General features: G+C 31.7%; 2 protein-coding genes across 3 annotated transcripts; both read right to left on the bottom strand.

Annotated features, from left to right (window-relative positions):
* Positions 1-3805: 3805 nt before the first annotated feature.
* Positions 3806-5634, bottom strand: LOC21400063 (vinorine synthase). The gene has a single exon (XM_010105230.2). It carries the CDS (start codon positions 5484-5486, stop codon positions 4128-4130), a length of 1359 nt encoding a protein of 452 aa, XP_010103532.1. The 5' UTR covers positions 5487-5634; the 3' UTR covers positions 3806-4127.
* A 5106-nt stretch (positions 5635-10740) lies between these two features.
* Positions 10741-16281, bottom strand: LOC21400062 (putative disease resistance RPP13-like protein 3). 2 transcript variants are annotated; one of them, XM_024170198.1, is made up of 3 exons: positions 16045-16281; positions 14989-15107; positions 10741-13774 (listed from the first exon to the last, which is right to left on the bottom strand). In XM_024170198.1, the coding sequence occupies exon 3, from the start codon at positions 13667-13669 to the stop codon at positions 11051-11053; it is 2619 nt and encodes an 872-aa protein (XP_024025966.1). In that variant the 5' UTR covers positions 13670-13774; positions 14989-15107; positions 16045-16281; the 3' UTR covers positions 10741-11050. The 2 variants fall into 2 exon arrangements, with proteins under 2 accessions (XP_024025966.1, XP_010103531.1); XM_010105229.2 differs by having other exon boundaries at positions 14989-15104.
* Between the last annotated feature and the right edge of the window lie 3032 nt (positions 16282-19313).

Raw genomic sequence — 19313 nt, 5'->3', positions numbered from 1 at the left:
AATGTTATTTAAAATGTTAAATTTATTTTTTTTCATAATTATTAAGCTTTGCAAGTTGTAAAAATAAATTTTTATTTCTAAAATAGTTAAAAAATGTAAAAATTATAATAATTATATGAAAAAGTAAACATTTCAACCAATAGAACTCAAATGTCAAATTTTTGATATGCTATATTTAGTAAGAAATTTACCATAAAGTATAACATATGAAAAATTTAACATAATAAATATCATCCTATTAAATAGTATTTTTATATTCAAATATTAAATTTATAATTAATACATTAATTATAGTATTGTGTTAGAGATGCTCTAAATGGGCATTTATAAAGCCCACATTCCAATTTATTAAAAAGGTTAAAAAAAAAGTTAAGAATCTAAGAATCCAACCGCAAGGAGAATAAGTATTGGGCTTTTTATGGAACTACTTCATATTCTTAACTTGGAATGTCTTATACCAGAGAGAGAGAGAAAAAAAAAAAAAAAAAAAAAAACTATCTTTTCTTTATGAAAGTACTTTCTAATTATATTTGAAAAAAAAAAAAAAAAAAAAAAAAAAAAAAAAAAACATTTGTGAAGATTGCCATAGTCATAGTCATGTCATAAGATTATACTTGGACTATCAAACATACATTTAAATATCCATCCACCGAATACTTGATGCTTACCTTGATGCTTACCGAGCAATATCTACCAATTACTAACATTAATTATTGGTGACAGAAGTGGTGATACCGGCTGATAGCTAAATACTATTTGCCATGATGGTCAGTATCCATTCAGATATCAAATGATTACAGACCGTATGTGCTCGTAACCACCATTAGTACCAGCGGCGCCATCGTTGGAATACTATAAAAAAAAATAAAAAAAAAAACAACAACAACAACAAAATTCATCTGAATCATTGAAAAAACATTAAACATTACAAAATCATTTCACAAAGTCAACGCCGTGATAACTACCAGCGGTATCCACACAGTGATACCAGCCGGCTGGCATTCACCATGGATACTATTGATACTTTGCAGTCACCGACCTGTGACCGCCGCAATCCACATAGAACCGCCATCATCAGCAGTGGCAGAATGTACTGCCACAAAAAATATACAAAAATTACAAAAGTATTCATATTCATAAAATCAGAAATAATGTATAAATTTACACAAAAGAAATTCATAAAAATTCCAAAAAGTGATACGACAACTGCACGAAATCGATCAAAAAACATCATAAAACATATTCCATCAGGCTGTGGTTAGGAGATCAATGAGAAGGACCTCGCTATCTCCAACGGGAAGAAGATTTGTTCTCAAAAGTTCCGAGGAACATGCCATCTCCACAGCGCGAAAGAGATCTTTCCTTCCTTAGTATCGATGTTGGGGAGGCAAGAAGGAGATTTCCAGAGGTTGTCGTGTCTTTAATTGTGTGGGCAGAAGAGGTTTTAGCTGACGCGAGATCTTGTCGCCACGGTGTCGTTGTTGCAGGTGGGAAGCAGAACTTAAATCCGCATCTGAAATCTCTCGTGTTTTCGTCAACGCAGATCGGTGTGGACTTCGACAGAAAATGTCTTGCCGGTGAGAAGGAAGAAGGCTGGCAAAGGTGAGAGAGAGAAAGAGAGAGAGAAAATCGAATGGCTGTTGGAGTTTGGTGGAGGCAGCTAGCGTGCGTGCATGCAGAAGAAAGAGTAGGAGAGAAAGAAAGAAAGAGAGAGGGAAAAGGGAGGAAAATAATTCTAATAAGATATGAGGGTATTTTAGGCCCCCACGGCATAACCCATCTGCTTTAGTTAATATATATAAATCTCTACCATATCTGAGTCAACAATTATTGATGTTGACCTTTATAATGGCCAAACTATCTTTAGAAATAAATGAAAAAAATGAAACACTAAAATATTAGGAAAAAAATTAAACCATAAATGTAAGTGAAGAACTATGTTGGCAGAGATTTTGAAAGCATTTTCTAGATATTTTGTGAAATCTTATGCTTGTTATGAACCAATAATTAAAGATGGTGATGATCAAATCCTTAAGGAATAATATTTTCTAAAACAGGGGCCACATTTTAGGGGTTCTAATAACATAAAACTAATGTTATACAAGAGGGTGCTAAAGTTAAAGCATAAAGAAAGTATTTTGAAGCAGAAACTAGTTTATGCTTTACTTATTAAGTAATATGCTTGTATAGTTCTTGATGCATGTAAGCTCTTTGATAGAAGCTCTAATTAATTGAGCAAAAATGGTCCAAGGTCCCATAATGAGTTTAGAGATTCTAAGATTTGAAACTTGTAATCTTAAGAAATGTGTTCAAGGATTATTTCTCTAGTGGACATAATTTTTCCATTATGAACTATTATTTTATATTAGTTAATGTTTCTCTCAAGCTGGTGAAGTTTTTAGCAGTTAGTTTGTGAAGGGCGTTACAAATACAAATAGCAATGTTTATCTTTATGTACCATATTCTATAGGTTTATTAAAAAACTTTTACTTCGGTTTCTATCTTAATTTACTCCAGTGGTGGAGTCAGGATTTTGATTCAGGGAAAGCATAAGCTAAAAACATGAAAAGCCTTCAAAACCTTCAATTTATCAACTCTTATTACTATTACATAGTTGGAAGGACATACATATTCAATTTGTTGAAATTTTTTATGTAGTAGTAGAATATTCAAAAAGATTAGTTTTTAATCTAATTTACTATTCTCTTATGTATATAGTTTATTGAAAAAAATAAAGTAGAACATTTAATGAAAATCATATTGATGTTACAAATTTGAAATAAATTATTTAGGAGGTAAGTAAGAGAAAATAATATTTGAAAAGGATGCATGAGAAAAGATGTCCAAGTAGAGACATATTAAAAATTATTTCAGTAGGACAATTTTGAAAAAAGTATATAATATGCCACATTTGTAAAGATATTGTATTGAAGGACTAAGAGAACGTATGGAAAAAAAATTTAAGTAGCGATACATTTAAAAAAGAAAAAATTACTTCAACATGGGAAAATAAATCAGAAAGAAATTTTTTTTAGTAGAGATATATTTTAAAACATATTAATAGGAATAAATTAGAGAAAATTTTGTTAAGGAGAAGGTATGTATAAAATCTTATTAATGAGGAAGCACATATAAATTTTTAAAAAAAAGCTAAATGCGACAAAACAAATTTTTAAAAATGTAGGGGGCATATATTAAAAATTTTGAAAAACTCTACGTAAGAAAACAAATTTTCAAAAATTTAGGCCTCCACGGCCTAACCTATCTCTGTCACTGCTTTATTTAATATATAAATCTCTACCTTACCTCAGTCAACAATTGATGTTAACCTTTATAATGGTCAAACTATCCTTAGAAATAAATAAAAAAAATGAAACCTTAAAATATTAGGAAAAAAATAAAAATAAAAATGTACAACCCAATATTTCAAGGGTATTTTATATTTTGCTCATTTTTTGAGATTAAAATTATCCGTAAGTTTTAAGATTTTCTTTTCACATTTTTATTTTTCTTTTCACAAAGGTTTAGTTTTTCTATAAAACTAAAACATAAAGTATATATCTGGACTAATTATGTAGCTAAACCTACAACCATACATGTTACCGCTTGCTTCCATTTTTTCTCTTTCAAACATATCGGACGTAAACAAAAATAAACGTTATGCTTAACAATAAAACTCATATTCAATACCACTAAAAAAAAAAAAAAGAAGTAAATATTCAAAATGTATTAATATGGCTCAAAGTTGTCATTTAAAACACGATTATATATATATATATATATCCTATTGAACTCCGCTGCTATATTTAATTTGTTCTTCCAAACTATTCCTAAAAAGGCTAAAACAATCAACAAGTCACAACAATGGCTGATGAGAAGCTCACACAAGCTGTTGACAATAATTGGATTACTTTTGATAATTTATACCAATACTTACTTTCATTATTGGCCAAATAATTATATAAGCATACTTTTCACAGAAAGTATGAGAGTCCTTTATTTAGTACATACGGGACTCGTCAATGTCACGCTGATAATAGATAATACATCAAACTTAATATATAGCATAGAAAATACTTGAGGCAAACTATTAAATGCTTTTAAATAAAGAACCAGTAAATATTTCGTCAGTAATGACTAAAACCATATATATTGCCGCCAGGAACTTCTTCAGGATTTGGAGAAGCAAAGGCCAAAAACTTTGGATCATTCTCCAAAGCGGCCATATGTTTCTCTTCCAACGTCACAAAGGTTTCAATTCCCTCGCCACCTTGTGCGTCAACGAAGAATACTTGATTCCTAAACTCAGAACCAACCTTCCCATGTGCTCCGACCCAAATAGGCTTTCCCCACCCAAAATTGACCTCATTAAAGAAGCCCTTCCAGTTTGAGAATCCATAAATATCCGGTGCATTTTCGGGTTCGGAAGTAAGAATCCCCTCCATCTTATCGAAGAAATCGGACACAGCTGCGAAGCCAACATCGCCTTCCAAGCTCTCCAAGTACTCGTTGCTGAAATTCACTAATGACTCTCTCATTTTTCCCACAAGTTTTTGCAACTCCTCTTCAGCTGCCTTATCGGAATCTGCCATTGCCCACCAAAACAGATTTCCAATTGAAGTGTTCAACACTTGGGACTTGAGTCTTGGCCTCATGTTCACCGCATGGGCTACTATCGAAGCCTTAGCGGATCCCGACACGGCCCAAGAAGCCGCGGTCGCGTGCTTCCATACAAAGCACGACACCGCCTCGTTGCGTGACGGATTTGGGACGTGCTCGCTTTTCGCCATCTCTCTCAGTGCAGCGACGGATCTGGCATTGAACACGAATCTTCTCGTTACGAAGTTACCTTTTTTGAACCACAACTGGTTCATTAGGGTTTGGTACTTCTCAGGAAAATCCTCTCTTGGTGGGAAGACTTTCGGCGCGTCAGAGACATTAGGTTTGATGATTTTATGTGGGAAACCTCGGAAGGCCGTGGACCAACACATGAGGAAATAACTCAAGCTTCCTCCGTCGGCTATCTTGTGGCCCAAGGAAGTACTAATTGCTATACTGCCACAAGCGAAAACGTTCACTTGGAACCCGTATTGGGGTTTTGAAGTGTCGGTTTCATTGCGAAAGGGAGGGAAGGGAACAAACTTGTCCAACAGCTCATTTTGTCTGAGCTTAAAGTAGTCAGTGAAGGTGCAACTGACTTTGGCTTCCACATAGGTGACTCCGGCATCGAAGTCGTCAACGTAAAGGTTTTTTTTGGGCCTTCCGGAAAGAGGGTAGAACAGAGTTAGGGTTTCCAAGAATGACTTCTTGAGCTGGGCTAGGGTTTCGCCGACATCGAAATTGGGATCGGTGATGCGGTAGAAGACCATGATGGAAGCGTAGGTGAAGGGAGTGATCTGATCAAAGAGACAAAGTTTGTGGGGTTTCACATCAAGTGGCAAGGAAGATGGTTTGAGGGTTTCTTTTGAGATTATGCTAACCTCCATTGTTCACCAACTGAACTTTGGCAGCTAATTGATAACGAAATATGCAAAATGGTTTTTAGCTGATGATTTGTTCTGGGTCTTGGGTTAGGGCCAATAAAGAGTATTTATAGACCGTTCCATGGACTGTCTGAGTAAAGGCTTTCGTTTAAGAAGAAGAGTTCAATTTTGTTTAAACAAATGGTCCAATATTAATTATCAAGACCCACTTGCTCCATCATGTCTCAGTACCCCTAGACAACGGGATCTGTACAGAAATCAACCACAAAAAAATCTATTAATTATCTTTTGAGTTTGCATGTGTTGTGTGTACGAGGTTCTACAATATATATATATTATTTGAAAAAGCGGGAAAATACGGTGCAAGTCTCAGTTCTTGAGGTTTCCGACGTCCAATCGAAGATCTAAGATCATATCCTAATTTGTTTCGACATACTGAACGCAATAGTGACATTCGTTTACGCCAATTCCACTACGTTGACAAGTCTACCGGTACTGTGCACGTATATCGAGGTGAACTCAATGAATTCGTTTAACTGAATAAGAGAAGAAAGTAGCATAAACTTCTCAAACGAGTCGGCACCCGCTAAAAGTTTTACCCACTAATGCAAGTAACAAAATAGAAGAAACACACGAATAATCTCCACTTCAAGTAATCGTATAGAGAAAAGGCCCCACTCTAAATATATATAAATATATATACACATATGAATGTATAATATTTTATAATATATAATATATCTATATATATATATATATATAGAAGACACCTACATAAAAATCCGAATTCTCAGTAAAATTCAGTAGAAAATCTCAATATTCCAAAAAGAAAAAAAGATAATAATGGATTATTCTCTATCATCATGTATTAAAAAAAAGAAGTGTATATGCTTTACCTGTAGAATTTAATCATCTTAAAGTGACTATCATTGGCCAAGAAAAGTCAATGACATGGAAGTTTGTATTAAATTGGTTTTTTTTTAATCCCTAAATTTGTTTTTGGTTAAAATAATGCCTTGATGATGAACCATTTTTATTTTCAATATTGAATGATAATAGAACGCAACTTGCATAAGTTTATTGGAATCATCAGAAGAATTCTACACCAATACGTCCACTTAAATTTATCTATGAAAAAAATACGAGACAAGGTAATTGACTAACAACTCAAAATAGCATGCACGAAATAAAAGAAGAAAAAAAATCAAAACATATAACCCTGAACGAATTAAGCAACGAAAGTAAAATTAAGAAAAAAAAAAGAGTTAAAACATGTACACCTAATTGCCGTCTAACATTTTAATGATGGTTATTAATGGTCGTTAAATATTAAATTTTTACTAGCATATCTTATTAGATTACCAATCCATCCTAAAAGCTTAAGCTATTAAGAGGTAGGCTAACAATACTTTTATACTTTAACACTCCCCCTCACGTGTGGGCTGGACAATGGACAATTATGTGGGTAAATTAATTAAAAAGCCCAACACGTGAATATTTAAGCCCGCTATATATTAAAGACCCAACATATGATGACAATTTAAATGGGGATAAAAAGTACAATTACGGAGGTTTAAACTCAGGACCTCCCGCTCTGATACCATGTTAGTTTACCAATCCATCTCAAAAGCTTAAGCTTTTAGGAGGTGGGCCAACAATAATTTTATATATCTAATTTTTTTTATTACGTTCATATTGTTTAACTAGATTTCTTTGTTATCCTTTTTTTTTTTGTACTTTCATCTTTTTATTGCTCTTGATTTTTTTATTTTTTCTAATATAAATACCCTTTGTACATTTTTTTTTTTTTTGTGTTAAGTGTGTTACACTTTTGGCTCGTGAACTGATTTTGTGAACTGATTTTGTGCATTATGTTACACTTTTGTACATTATTTTCTTTGTTACACTTTTGTATGAGGACTTTGTACATTATTTTTCTTTGTTACACTTTTGTACATTATGTTCGTGAACTGATTTTGTGTTTTAGTTGTACACTTTTGGCTCATGTTCTTATGTACTTCTGAAAAATTGTTGTTGGTTTTTTTCAACTATGTTATCTGTTATCTAATTCTTTTTATTACCTTATACTGTTTAATCAGATTTCTTTGTTATCCTTTTTTTTTTTATTTGTATTTTCTTCATCTTTCTATTGCTCTTGATTTTTTAACTCTAATATAAATATCCTTTGTCCTATTTTATTTTTTGTTTATTTGACTTTTTTTTGTTTTTTTTTTTTTTTTTTTTTTTTTTTTTTTTTATCAAGGGGTGGACGTGTCTCAGGCACGTCCTCATACTAGTCTCCAATAGAAACACGGATCTTAATCTTGAAAATTCCAATAATAGTAAGTTCTGATCCAGACGAAATTAACCAAAAGAATATTAAAGAGCCTTGACCGGAAAAGCCCCCGAAAAAAAAAAAAAAAAAAGGCCTTCCCTAGAAAGCAAAGCACGTGATCATTAAGCAAATGAAAAAATAGTGCATAATCATTTTACGAATTTTAATTAGGTGTTTTAAGTTAGGAGAAACAACTAGGAGCGTTTGTAAAATAATTTTATTTCTTTTATATGAAAATAAAAATAAAAACGTTTTCAATATCAGACAGAAATTATTTTTAAAAATACGTTTAGTAGTTTAATTAAGAGATTGTTTTCAATGTAAAAAAACTAATTAATGTCTCTCTTTCTCTTTATTTGAGAGAGGAGAAAACGAAAATAAAAAATGAAAAACGACTACAAGTCATTTTTCATTTCTTTCTCATTTTACACTAAACAAAAAAATCGTTTTCATTTATGTTTTTTTGTCTTTATTACGCCAAACACCATTTTAGAAACGTTTTTAATTTTTTTATTGAAAAACGTGAAAAACAAAAACAGACTCAATTCTAAATACGACCAAATTTGATTAGCAAAAAAAAGAAAAAGAAAAAGAACGTTGGGAAAAGTAACAAATTAGTGTTAACTTTGAAATTCTATTGAGGTTTTATTCCCATTTCACCCGAAATTCTATGGCAATGGATTTTGATCACTACCATAATTAATCCTTGGATCTTTTCCAAAATCATCTGTATCATGTATTGATTTTGTGAGAAGTTTTTTGGCCTATCATTAGTCGATCTACTAAAATGACCTGGCCATATTGTACAGTATTCGTACGTGATACATGCATAGAGTAAAAAAAACAACATTAGCATGCCATGTCATTTTCGTTAATCTTATCCACAAGAGTAGTTATTAGTTATTGTTAGAAATAAATGTTCGTACGTGGGTCGATGTGGTTACTGTTAATTAGTTAGAAATAACGGTCAACACGCTTCACGTACGTTATATGCCCAATTATCATCGATGGTCGAGTTCCCTAAACATGTTCAACGTGCGCGTACGTGCATCCGCCCATGTTTTTTGAGTGTTTCCGTACGTAATAATGACATAAAGAATCAATAAAACAAAAAGAAATTAAATCGAAGACATATATGTATTACAAATTAATTAATATTCAATTAATAATTAATTAATTACAGTTATTTATTCGTTTATTATCTACTTATTATAAACTCTTTAATAAGTAATAATTAATTTTTAATGTGTTAAATCATTGACGATTAGTAATTAATTATTAATATATATGGTATCTACCTTATTTTTCATAATAAATAATTTATGTGATAAAATATTATTTACTTTAAAATCTACCAAATTTAGTTCTCTATATGCTATTTACTTCTCTTTCTGTTTTTGTATTGACTTTAGAGTTAATCTAGTAAATTATAAAAAATATCTGCCAGATTCTCTTTCAACGACTAGAGACAATTGGTCATTTGTTTTGTGGAAAATAAAAAATAATATGGTAGATTATAAGAAATAATAATCTACTAGATTACTCCTCGGCGGCCGGTGTCAATGAACAAAGATAGTCAAAATATATATTTTTTTGTGTTGAAAATAAAAAAAGTAATCTATTATATTACTCTCTAACAACCAAAAAAAGTCGGTGATTTTACTAGAGACTGTTGGTACCTAATTTTTCTAGATTTGAAAATAATCTAGTATATTACAGAATAATAATAATAATAATAATCCACTAGATTGCTCTCCAATGCTGAAGATCAACGACAGTAATTGTTTTTTGTTGAAAAGAAATATTAATTTGGTAAATTGTAAAAGAAACTAATCAACAATATTGCTCTCTGGCATTGATTGCCTCCATGGCAACTGTACATGGCCGTCGTCGGTGACTAGAGTCGGTGGTCGAAGACCGCCTTATGGGTACATCTAGTAGATTACTGATGGAAATCTTGTAGATTACCTTTTGGACATGTAGTGCAATTTCAGTTACACTTGGAACATCTCTAATGCAATACTCTAATTCATGTGTCAATTACAAATTTAACATTTAAGAACAAAAAAACACTCTCTAATGCAATGCTATTTATTATATCAAATTTCTCATATGTTCTTACTAAGTATAACACATGAGAAATTTAGTAATTAATTATTATTGATTGAAATGTTTACTTATTTATCTAATCATTACAACTTTTATATTTTTTTAATTATTTTAAAAATAAAAGCTAAGTTTTACAACTCTCAAAGTGGTTATGGAAAAAGGTAGATTTAACAATTTAAGTAGCATTATGCATTAAAGTGAAAATAAAAATAACATATCATATCATACTTTTTAATGTTAAATATACAATTGACATTAGTATTTATATTGGAGATGATCTTACTATTATTGACTTTTGGCAAGTATACTAGATTACAAACCGTACTCTTCTAGATTACCTTTTTGACATGCGAAGCGTTTTTTTTTTTTTTTTTTTTTTTTTTTTTTTTTTTTTTTTTTTTTTTTAACATGCGGGGGAAAATTATAAAATCCAATCCCTCAAAAAGTCCAATTGCTATACAATTTTGAGTACGTAATTTTGGTTATAGCATTTTAAATTCTTCATATGTTTCTTCGTTTTGCTTAGTTATCGATTGAGTTGTTTTTATTTCAATTCATGTATTTCTTACTTTACAAGTTTCTTACTTGATTTGTGTTTTACTTTATAGCAATTAGTTCTTGAAGCGTCAATAGCTTTTCGTAATTCGTATCAAATGTTTTGAGAATGTCTTTGACGTTATAAAATTCCTGGTGTATAAGATTTTTAAGTTGCGCTTTTCAAGATATTCCTTGTACTTCAGGCTATGATTTCTTTTAGTACTCAAAACAAAACCATTTTAAAATACTATATAGTTTAAGTTGCAAGGATGATGATGAGGAAAGGCATGAATTTATATGACAGGAAAAAAAGTGTATACAGAAAACGTTACTTATCAAACAAACAAACTCAAAATAGAAAGATTAAATTAGAGAAGGATTGAACTTGGATTTTATGTATATAGAAAGGACTCAACATATCCCTATGTACCAAGAATGTTGGAGATTGAGATGGCGGGAATGTGGCGCACCTTGTAGAAATCTTCCCCTTCAATTCCGTCTTCATTTACTCTTATCTTGTCCTCAAATTCCTTCACCATGCCAGCAACATTCAATTTACGGATCCGTTTATTTCGCTGATTCGAGTTTAGAATTTCCACTCCTCTAATCCCACTAAGAAACTGAGTTCAAGAATCTCCAGCTTAGGGAATCCATCGACGGAGAAAACCCATTTATACCTATCTTTAAAGGAAGTGTCGAAATTCACGGAGAGAATTCTCAAGTTTGGCATCTTTTCTAAAACCTCTATTTTGTCCTGAGTAAACATACAATTATGTATACGAAATTCTGTGAGGCTTGGTGGCAGAAATGAAATGTTTTCGTGCGATACTGCACCCCCCAACTCCAAACTCAACAGAACGTGACAATGAGAAAGCAATTCAAGCTTCGGAAATTCTCCATCCCAAAAGTACATCGTCAATGTTCGAAGGCCACTGGATTGAGATTGAGAGTTGAGTGACTCAAGGACTAAGGTAACTTCCTTATCACTTCTAATATCCCATATTCCTAAAGCTTGAATATTCCTCAGTGGAAGAACTGCATTATGTCTGATCAAATCCTTTGCATTTATCATCAAAGTCTCAAGCTTTGTTACGACATCATTTTTAAAAATAGGCCTGCTTGTCCAGAAAGGAAGTGAATACCTATAAGGTAATAACAAATGTCTCAAATTTCTCAACCTCCACATTGTGCTTGGAAGCGAGACCTCATCATTATTTGCAAGATCCAGAGTTTGCAAATTTCGCAAGTTGCCTATGGATGGCAATCTTAATTTTGTAACACCGCTTACTCTCAGGTACCTCAAGTGAATCAAATTACCGATTCCTTTTGGAAGCTTGGTTACCCGTTCCAAAATAAAATCAAGTTCCAACACTCTTAACAAGGCAAATTTCTTCTGTCTCATAGATAAAATTGGAACATAGCACAAAAGAGAGCGAAGATTAGAGTGTACTTGTTCCGCCCAAGGTGTTGAAACAGAGTTTGGAAGAGAACAGAGATGAGGACATACTTTTTCCACCCAGCGCGTATGCTGAACAAGATCATGCTTAACATTAATAGCAATTCTTCGTGAACGAGTAGCAGTAGAAAACTTATTCATCTCATTTGGCTGCAAAACCTCTAAGAACATTTCTTCCTTTGCTTTGGACATACAGAAGTCTCGCATTAGATCATGCAATCTGCATGTCTTTACATCGTTCCTTACAGGCTCCCTTTTGCCAACTTGAACCATGCATCTGTTGATCAATTCTGCCAAGTATTGCTCAGCATCTTCTGTTTCCGTAGTCGGCACAAAACCTTCTGCGATCCACAGTTGAATCAGTTTTCCTTTTGGTATCTCACTATCTTCCGGAAATCTACCCAAATAAAGAAAGCAATATTTTAAATAATAAGGCAAGTCTTGGAAGCTCAAGTCCAAGATGTCTTCCACCCCGTATTGTTTTTCCGATTTAAGCTTATTGATGCTGCTTGCTTGGACATCCTTTTGCACCTTTTTCCATCCATCCAATGAATTCATTTTTGTTCTTAATAAGCCTCCAAGCACGACGATTGCAACAGGTAGTCCGCCACATTTTTCCACCATCTGCTTTCCTACTTCCTCCAAATCTAATGGACAACCATGTTGAGCAGAATCGTCTTTTGGAAATGCTTTTAGTTTAAGAAGCTCCAAGCTCTCATTGCGTGTTAAAAGTGGAAGTTTGATGGGGGAGCTCTGAGGATCAGCAATTGAAGCTACTATCTCATTCCGTGTAGTGAATACAACTTTGCTTCCGAGCTTTCCTTTTGGAAAAGCTTTTTTGACACTGTGCCAAGCATCAATGCTCCAAATATCATCAAGAACGATAAGATACCGCTTCTCTTGTAGTGTACTTCTCATTGCAGCAGCTAGCTCATGATCATCTAAATCTTTCACAAGCTCTCTTTTATTTTTTATTTTTTCCAACGACTGTCTTGTGTATTTTTTTCCCCCCAAAGTTGTTCTTTCAGGCTGATCAGAGTGAAAGCCAACTTGCATTAGGATTTCCGACCAAACATCCCTTGGCGCACACTGTTGAGAGACAAAAACCCAAGCATAGCAATCAAAATGCTTCTTCACATCAACATCGTTGTATACTTTCTTTGCAAGTGTAGTCTTTCCGAGTCCCCCCATCCCCACAATGGACACCACACAAAGACGATCTTCCTCTGCCATCAGTTGAGCCTTCAAAGCTGCCGTGGTATCCTTCAACGTGATAATGTCGTCTTCATCATCATCATCCGGGTACGTCATTCTCAAACTCCTCCGTGAACTGTTGGTTCCTTCACCACTGCTACGTTCTATATTGTACATTTGCCTTCGTCGATTGAGAATTTCTATCTTGTTCTTGATGGAGACAATTTTCCTCTGAAGTTCGCGTTGATGGAGCATAGCTTTGATCTTGTACGAGGAGTTGACCTTGTAGATGAAGGTTTCAATGGCATCTTCAATTTCACAGGCTAAATCTTCAACTTCAGCTATCCATCTGCGGACAAGATTATCTAGTTCCTGTTTCTTGTCAGCATCTTTTAAGAAGTCCATCATGATTATCAATTCTTCTTGCAAGTACTCCACATCTTCTTTCACACTGCTCAAGGCGACCGCTTCATTTTTTAGTAGGTCAGTGAGGGCTTGGACTACTTGGGATACAACAGCCTCTGCCAATTTCAATGCTACAAGTTCCAATGCCATTTTGAGACACCACTTTTGTCTTCTTGCGTAAATGACAAACCAAACAACTCTTTTATTTCTCTAGAATTCTTCGCTTTCCACAGCCGCGACAGTTAAACAAGAGGCCTACAGTTTTATTTCAATAAAAAAAAAAAGTCAATAAATTAAAATACTAGTACCAATAGATCATTCACTTTTTTTTTTTTTTTTTTCCTGTTACTTACTACCTATGCTTCTGTTATAATTGACTCATTATAGAGTTGAACAATGTCATATTTGAGTCATATGGATTAACCTATTTTGTTAGAATTTTAAGTTAAAAAGCAAATGAACAAAGATCTTATAACCTCACTTAACGCTTCACTCGTTTTTTCCTCCTGTTTTTAATAGAAGTTCACTATTTGCACAAAATTACCATCTCTCGTATTTAAAAACATCACCAAATGAAGAAGAGTTTATATATATATATATATATATATATATACACTCTAGATGAATTAACAATCATGAAGCGGATGAAATCAGTAATAAATAAATTTAACCGTGAACGTGAAAGAAATCCATGCTTATATTCTTTTAAAGGAAAAAACTATTTTTTAAGGTGAGATGTGTAATAAGTATTTATTTTTAAATATTATTGTCCTTAAACGTAATTTTAGTAATGAGTAATTAAGTTTAAAAAATTACATTAGTAAAAGGTGTGTGAAAAGTGAAAAAGGGTGTGAATAGACGCGCCCCAAATGACGAGGACAAAACTTAAGTAAAAGATTTCATATAACAAAACATGACCTTAAGGTACCTATATTTAGTTTCGTAAGGTTTATATTTTAATTTAGGGTGGTTCTATTCACGAGTCTAGATTTACTGTCTCCATTTTCCTATCTCGGTGGCTGTCTTCCCACTTTTTATTTACAAGCTCGTCTAAACTTAAAAATTTAACCGCATGAATAGAAACAAATTACTAAAAATACTTAATTAAATCACAAGTTGTCAAAATTTAATTGGAGGGACAATTATTCAGACATGAATATGGGACATCAAATCTTAATTCTCTATTCACACCCCATCTTTACTCTTCACACTCATCTTTTCACTACACATACATCCCACATAATTTTTAAATGATTAAATTTACTTTTCACACACACCTATTATTCAGATTATTAATTCTTGACCCATTCATTTTTTCTTTTCACACCCACCAGTTTATTTTAATTTGTTACTTTAATATTGTCATTTATCTGTTTCTCTCTTTTTTTTTTCTTTAAGTTGAAGCTTTAGGCATTAGCCTTTTTTTCATATACGTTTGGGCAAGATGTGACAAAGTTACTGATGCTTACCTGCAGTTACTCTTCATGCAGGACGTACGCAGAGTGAAAGAGAGGCTGATGCTAATATTTTGGTATTGTCATCTTGTATGGAGAGTGGATACTTCCATGCAAAACATTCCGTAGTTCTTCTAGGAAAAAAAAAAAAGGATACACCAAAAAATCAATCCAACTTTATAAAAAACGAAAAAAAGAAACAAAACGAAATGATAAGCAAAAACAAACATAAAAACGAAAAAAAAAAGAATAATCATCATACAACAAAAAAAAAAAAATCAATATATGTCCATGCAACTTTCGGGGTTAGTCATTGAAATATGAAAATAAGGGTCTTATTATACATTTTTAAATAGCAATAATTTATATAATTTGAGGATCTGACTTGTGGGATGTATTAGGAGAAAAAAAAAAACCGTATCATTAGTTTCCCTTTAAAAAAAAATTTAATTAAGCCTTTCCTAATTGTCACTTTTGTCATTTTATGTTAGGATCTTTTTGAAATAAAAAAGTTTAACTTAAAGAGGGTGTGGAGAGTAAATAAGAATATGTAAATAAAACTACTTTTTTTTAATTTAATCCTTGACTTTAGGAGATTAGAAAACTTACTCATATTTGAATTCTTTGTATTGTGTATATAAATTCATCATCATCAATAGACAAAGGCTATGCAAAAAATTTTCAATCTAATAATTTCTCTTTGTTGTATCAGATCGGACCTCAAAATAGTAATTTTTCTTAATAAGGCCATGACATAAAATAGTGCTCTCATTTTTCTCTTCTTTTTAATCCAAATTCCAAAATTGCAAGCAACAAGGTTAATAAAAAAAGAAAAAAAAAGTTTTGAGCTTACTTTTGTACTAGTCATATATAGATTTTCAGAATTTATTTTTTTCTTTTTTTCTCTGAAAAAATTATTAAATTATGAATTAGTTATCTATAATATTTTGTTATCTTGATGACTGGAGTTACCAGCACCCGACAGATCATCTTTAGTCTTAACCTCTAGTACTTCTATTAAAACAAAGGCATAACTCTCTACTTCTTGCTAATTTAAGATAATTATCTTACCTAATTGATCTTTTCTCCTGAAGTTCCGTGCTTTCTTGCAGCCTAAAATAGCATCATCATCTTTCTGGTCATCGATCTGGATACGCTCTTTGTCGTAGATTGATGAACTTAATCTGAGTTCAAGATCTAGAAACAGATATTGAAGTGCTTTGGAAGATAATGTGTATGTGGATACGAGGATCCAAGCAACGTTCAACTCGTTAGCTTTTTAGAGCTTTGGAAGATAATGTGTATGTGGATAAGAGGATCCAAGCAAGTGTGTGGAACCCATCGATGTTATTAAAAAGAAATGATCTAACCGTGTGGAGCCAAAATCCCCCTCGCCAAAAAAATTAAAAGAAAAAACTTAATTTTTTATTTTTATGTTTTTTTTTATTATTATTTTTTTTTTTTGTAGTAATATACTCTGTGTTCAAGGCCGTATGCATCAAGCCTTAAACTTTCTATGTGATATGTGATGATGATCGAATAATAATTTTCCTGTCTTGGTGTTTATTTTCTCACTTTTTATTTGCCATCTCATCTAAACTTAAAAATCTAACCATATAAATAGAAAAAAATTACTAAAAATACTTAAACAAATTATGAGTTGTCAAAATTTAATTGGAATGACAGTCATTGAGACAAGAATATTGAACATCAGATCTTAATTCTCTATTCACACCCTTATCTTTACTCTTCACACTCATTTTTTCACTACACATACATTCTACATAATTTTTAAGTGATTAAATTTACTTTTCACACATTTCTATTGTTCAGATTATTAATTCTTGACTCATTCATTCCGTGCTATCTTGCAGCCTATAATAACATCATCATCTTTCTGGTCATCGATCTGGATACGGTCGTAGCGACCTCTGTTTTAAGTATGGTTGGTTCTCACCCACAGAGATTATTGGTCTTCTTGTATTAATAGTAAATTTGATTCCACAAGCTTTGTCGTAGATTGATGAACTTAATCTGAAACAGATATTGAAGTGCTTACGTACTAGTGTTTTGGAAGATAATATGTGCGCGTGGATAAGAGGACCCAAGCAAGTGTGTGGAACCCATCGATGTTATTAACTCGTTTATTCGCTTATTCGAGTTGAGATGTGATTTTATGTGAGAGATTTTTACTGTAGCAAAAAAGTTAGATGTGATTGTTTATGAGAGCTTTTTACTGTAGCAAAACTCGAATTTTAAACTCGAATCAACGAAATGAACGGGAAATGATCCAAGTCTAACCGTGTGGACCCAAAATCCTCCTCGCCAAAAAACTTTATAAAAAAAAACTATTTCTTAGTGTGATTTTTGTACAATGGGTCCCCAAACTTCGTAACATTTGGCACTTAAATTTAATTTTAATTTTAAGATTTTAGATATTGAGGGAGTTCTCTAAATTTTATTTTAAGTTATTAAATGTATTTTTTTAAAATGTAATTGACTATATTTTACCTATTATGAAAGAGGATCATTTTTCGTGAATTTAAAATTTTATCTGCTCTAAAAAATGTGGGTAGCTCGTGTTCATGACGAAAATTATTCTCTCTACGTATATATCAGTTGAAGTTCTTCTGAATTTGAGGAAGAATTCTCCCCAACTTAGAGGGTGAATGATTCAGATTGCATTTGGGAAAAGATCATATGAAAATCGGAGGTCATATTTTTTTACTAGAATACAAATACTATAGAAGAAAAGTCAATTTGACAATTTCATAGTTTCTTTGAAATGAACAACTTCACAGTTAGCAAAGTGTACGTTTGCAATAGTTTGATATAGGAAAGTCAAGCTTCATTTTGACTTAATTCTTGGGTCAAATATAAATTAGATTTCTCTTTTTTTCTCCACTAATTTTTGCAATTGATTACTTCAATTTTATTTGTAGATTTCTGATTCTGTTTTAGACAATTTAACTAAAAAAAATCAATTTTTTTTCATAGATAATATAATAATTTTAAGAATCAAACTAATCATTTCCTCCCTCTTCCTTTTCAATACCAAACAAGAGGGAAGGATAACAACAATTATTCATTCCTATTATACCAAACAACTTTGTAAAAATTATAATGCATCCTTTCCTTCCCACTCTCCGTCCCTCATATCCTATATATTATTCTACGAATCCATCCATCCTACCAAACAGTTCTTTAAGGTATTACTCCTACTAACGAATCCTTAAACTTTTAATCTCATCCTATTACTCTATCCATGACCTCCTATAAAAAGGAGAATGGATTTTTTCTGGGCACTAACAAATAGTTTTGTCAGAGTCATTTCGTTACTTTTCCTTTTCTTTTTGTTTTTTGTTTTGAAATATTAATAACACCCTTTTGCCCTCTCTTCTTTTTTTCTTATTTTTTTGCCTTATTATACAATCTTCCTTCTAACACTTTCCCTAAATTGACCCTCATAAATATACTTTTTATTTAACTTCTTGTTGAATTCATTTCTTCTTCCACAAATCAATGTCTAATTTTTTTTTTTAAATCCTCTTCCCTTGACAAAATATTTCTTAAGTGGGTTATTTTTGTTTAGTTTTTACTTTCCTTCTTTTTTCCTCTCTTTTGTTTGTTTGTTTTTTTTTTTCAATCTTCTCCTTTTTTTATTTTTGTCTTATTATAGAGTTCTTTTTTCATTTCTCTAAATAAAATCCTAATAATTATGTTTTTCAAACTTACTTGTAGAATCCCTAATCTAAAGTAGAATAAGTTTCGTTAAGGCATTTCATTATGTGGTTTCGTGTGTGTGTGTGTGTTTTTTCTTTTTTAGTATCGTGCATTACTCATGTGAGCCAATTTTTTTTTTTTTTTTTTTTAACTCTCTTTTCAATGATTGTAAGTAAAGCTCCTTATTACTTTAAGGCCCCACATGTTATTAATTAAAGTGTTAAAAAAATAAAGAGAATACAACAAAGTTTTTTTTTTTTCTTTTTTTTCCTTTTAAAAAAGGAAGTAACCAGTTTTAACTAAATTCTTTTAGAATATTCCAAGCAAAGAAGAAAAAAAAAAAACCTCTTATTGAATATTTTCTTGTTAGTGAAAAAAAAAAAAACATATATTTTGAAATTTTTAAGATGTTATCGCATTAACTCTTCTCACTCATTTTTCCTAATATATATATATATAATCATAATTAGTATATTTTTAAAATGTTCACATTTTTCCTAATATATATATATATATATTCATAATCCGTATGTTTTTTTAAAATGTTCACATATTATCCTTAGATTTCTCAGCTTTTATTATTTAAAACTATTTCTACATCTATATCAATATCTTAT

The sequence above is a fragment of the Morus notabilis genome, unplaced genomic scaffold, assembly GCF_000414095.1.
Source record: "Morus notabilis unplaced genomic scaffold, ASM41409v2 Scaffold413, whole genome shotgun sequence".
Classification (NCBI taxonomy): Eukaryota; Viridiplantae; Streptophyta; class Magnoliopsida; order Rosales; family Moraceae; genus Morus; species Morus notabilis.
This window is presented reverse-complemented; position numbering and strand designations above follow the sequence as displayed.

Bases quoted from the DNA above. Each gene is read 5' to 3' on its own strand.
- LOC21400063 (XM_010105230.2), bottom strand. From the start codon at position 5,486: ATGGAGGTTAGCATAATCTCAAAAGAAACCCTCAAACCATCTTCCTTG.
- LOC21400062 (XM_024170198.1), bottom strand. From the start codon at position 13,669: ATGGCATTGGAACTTGTAGCATTGAAATTGGCAGAGGCTGTTGTATCC.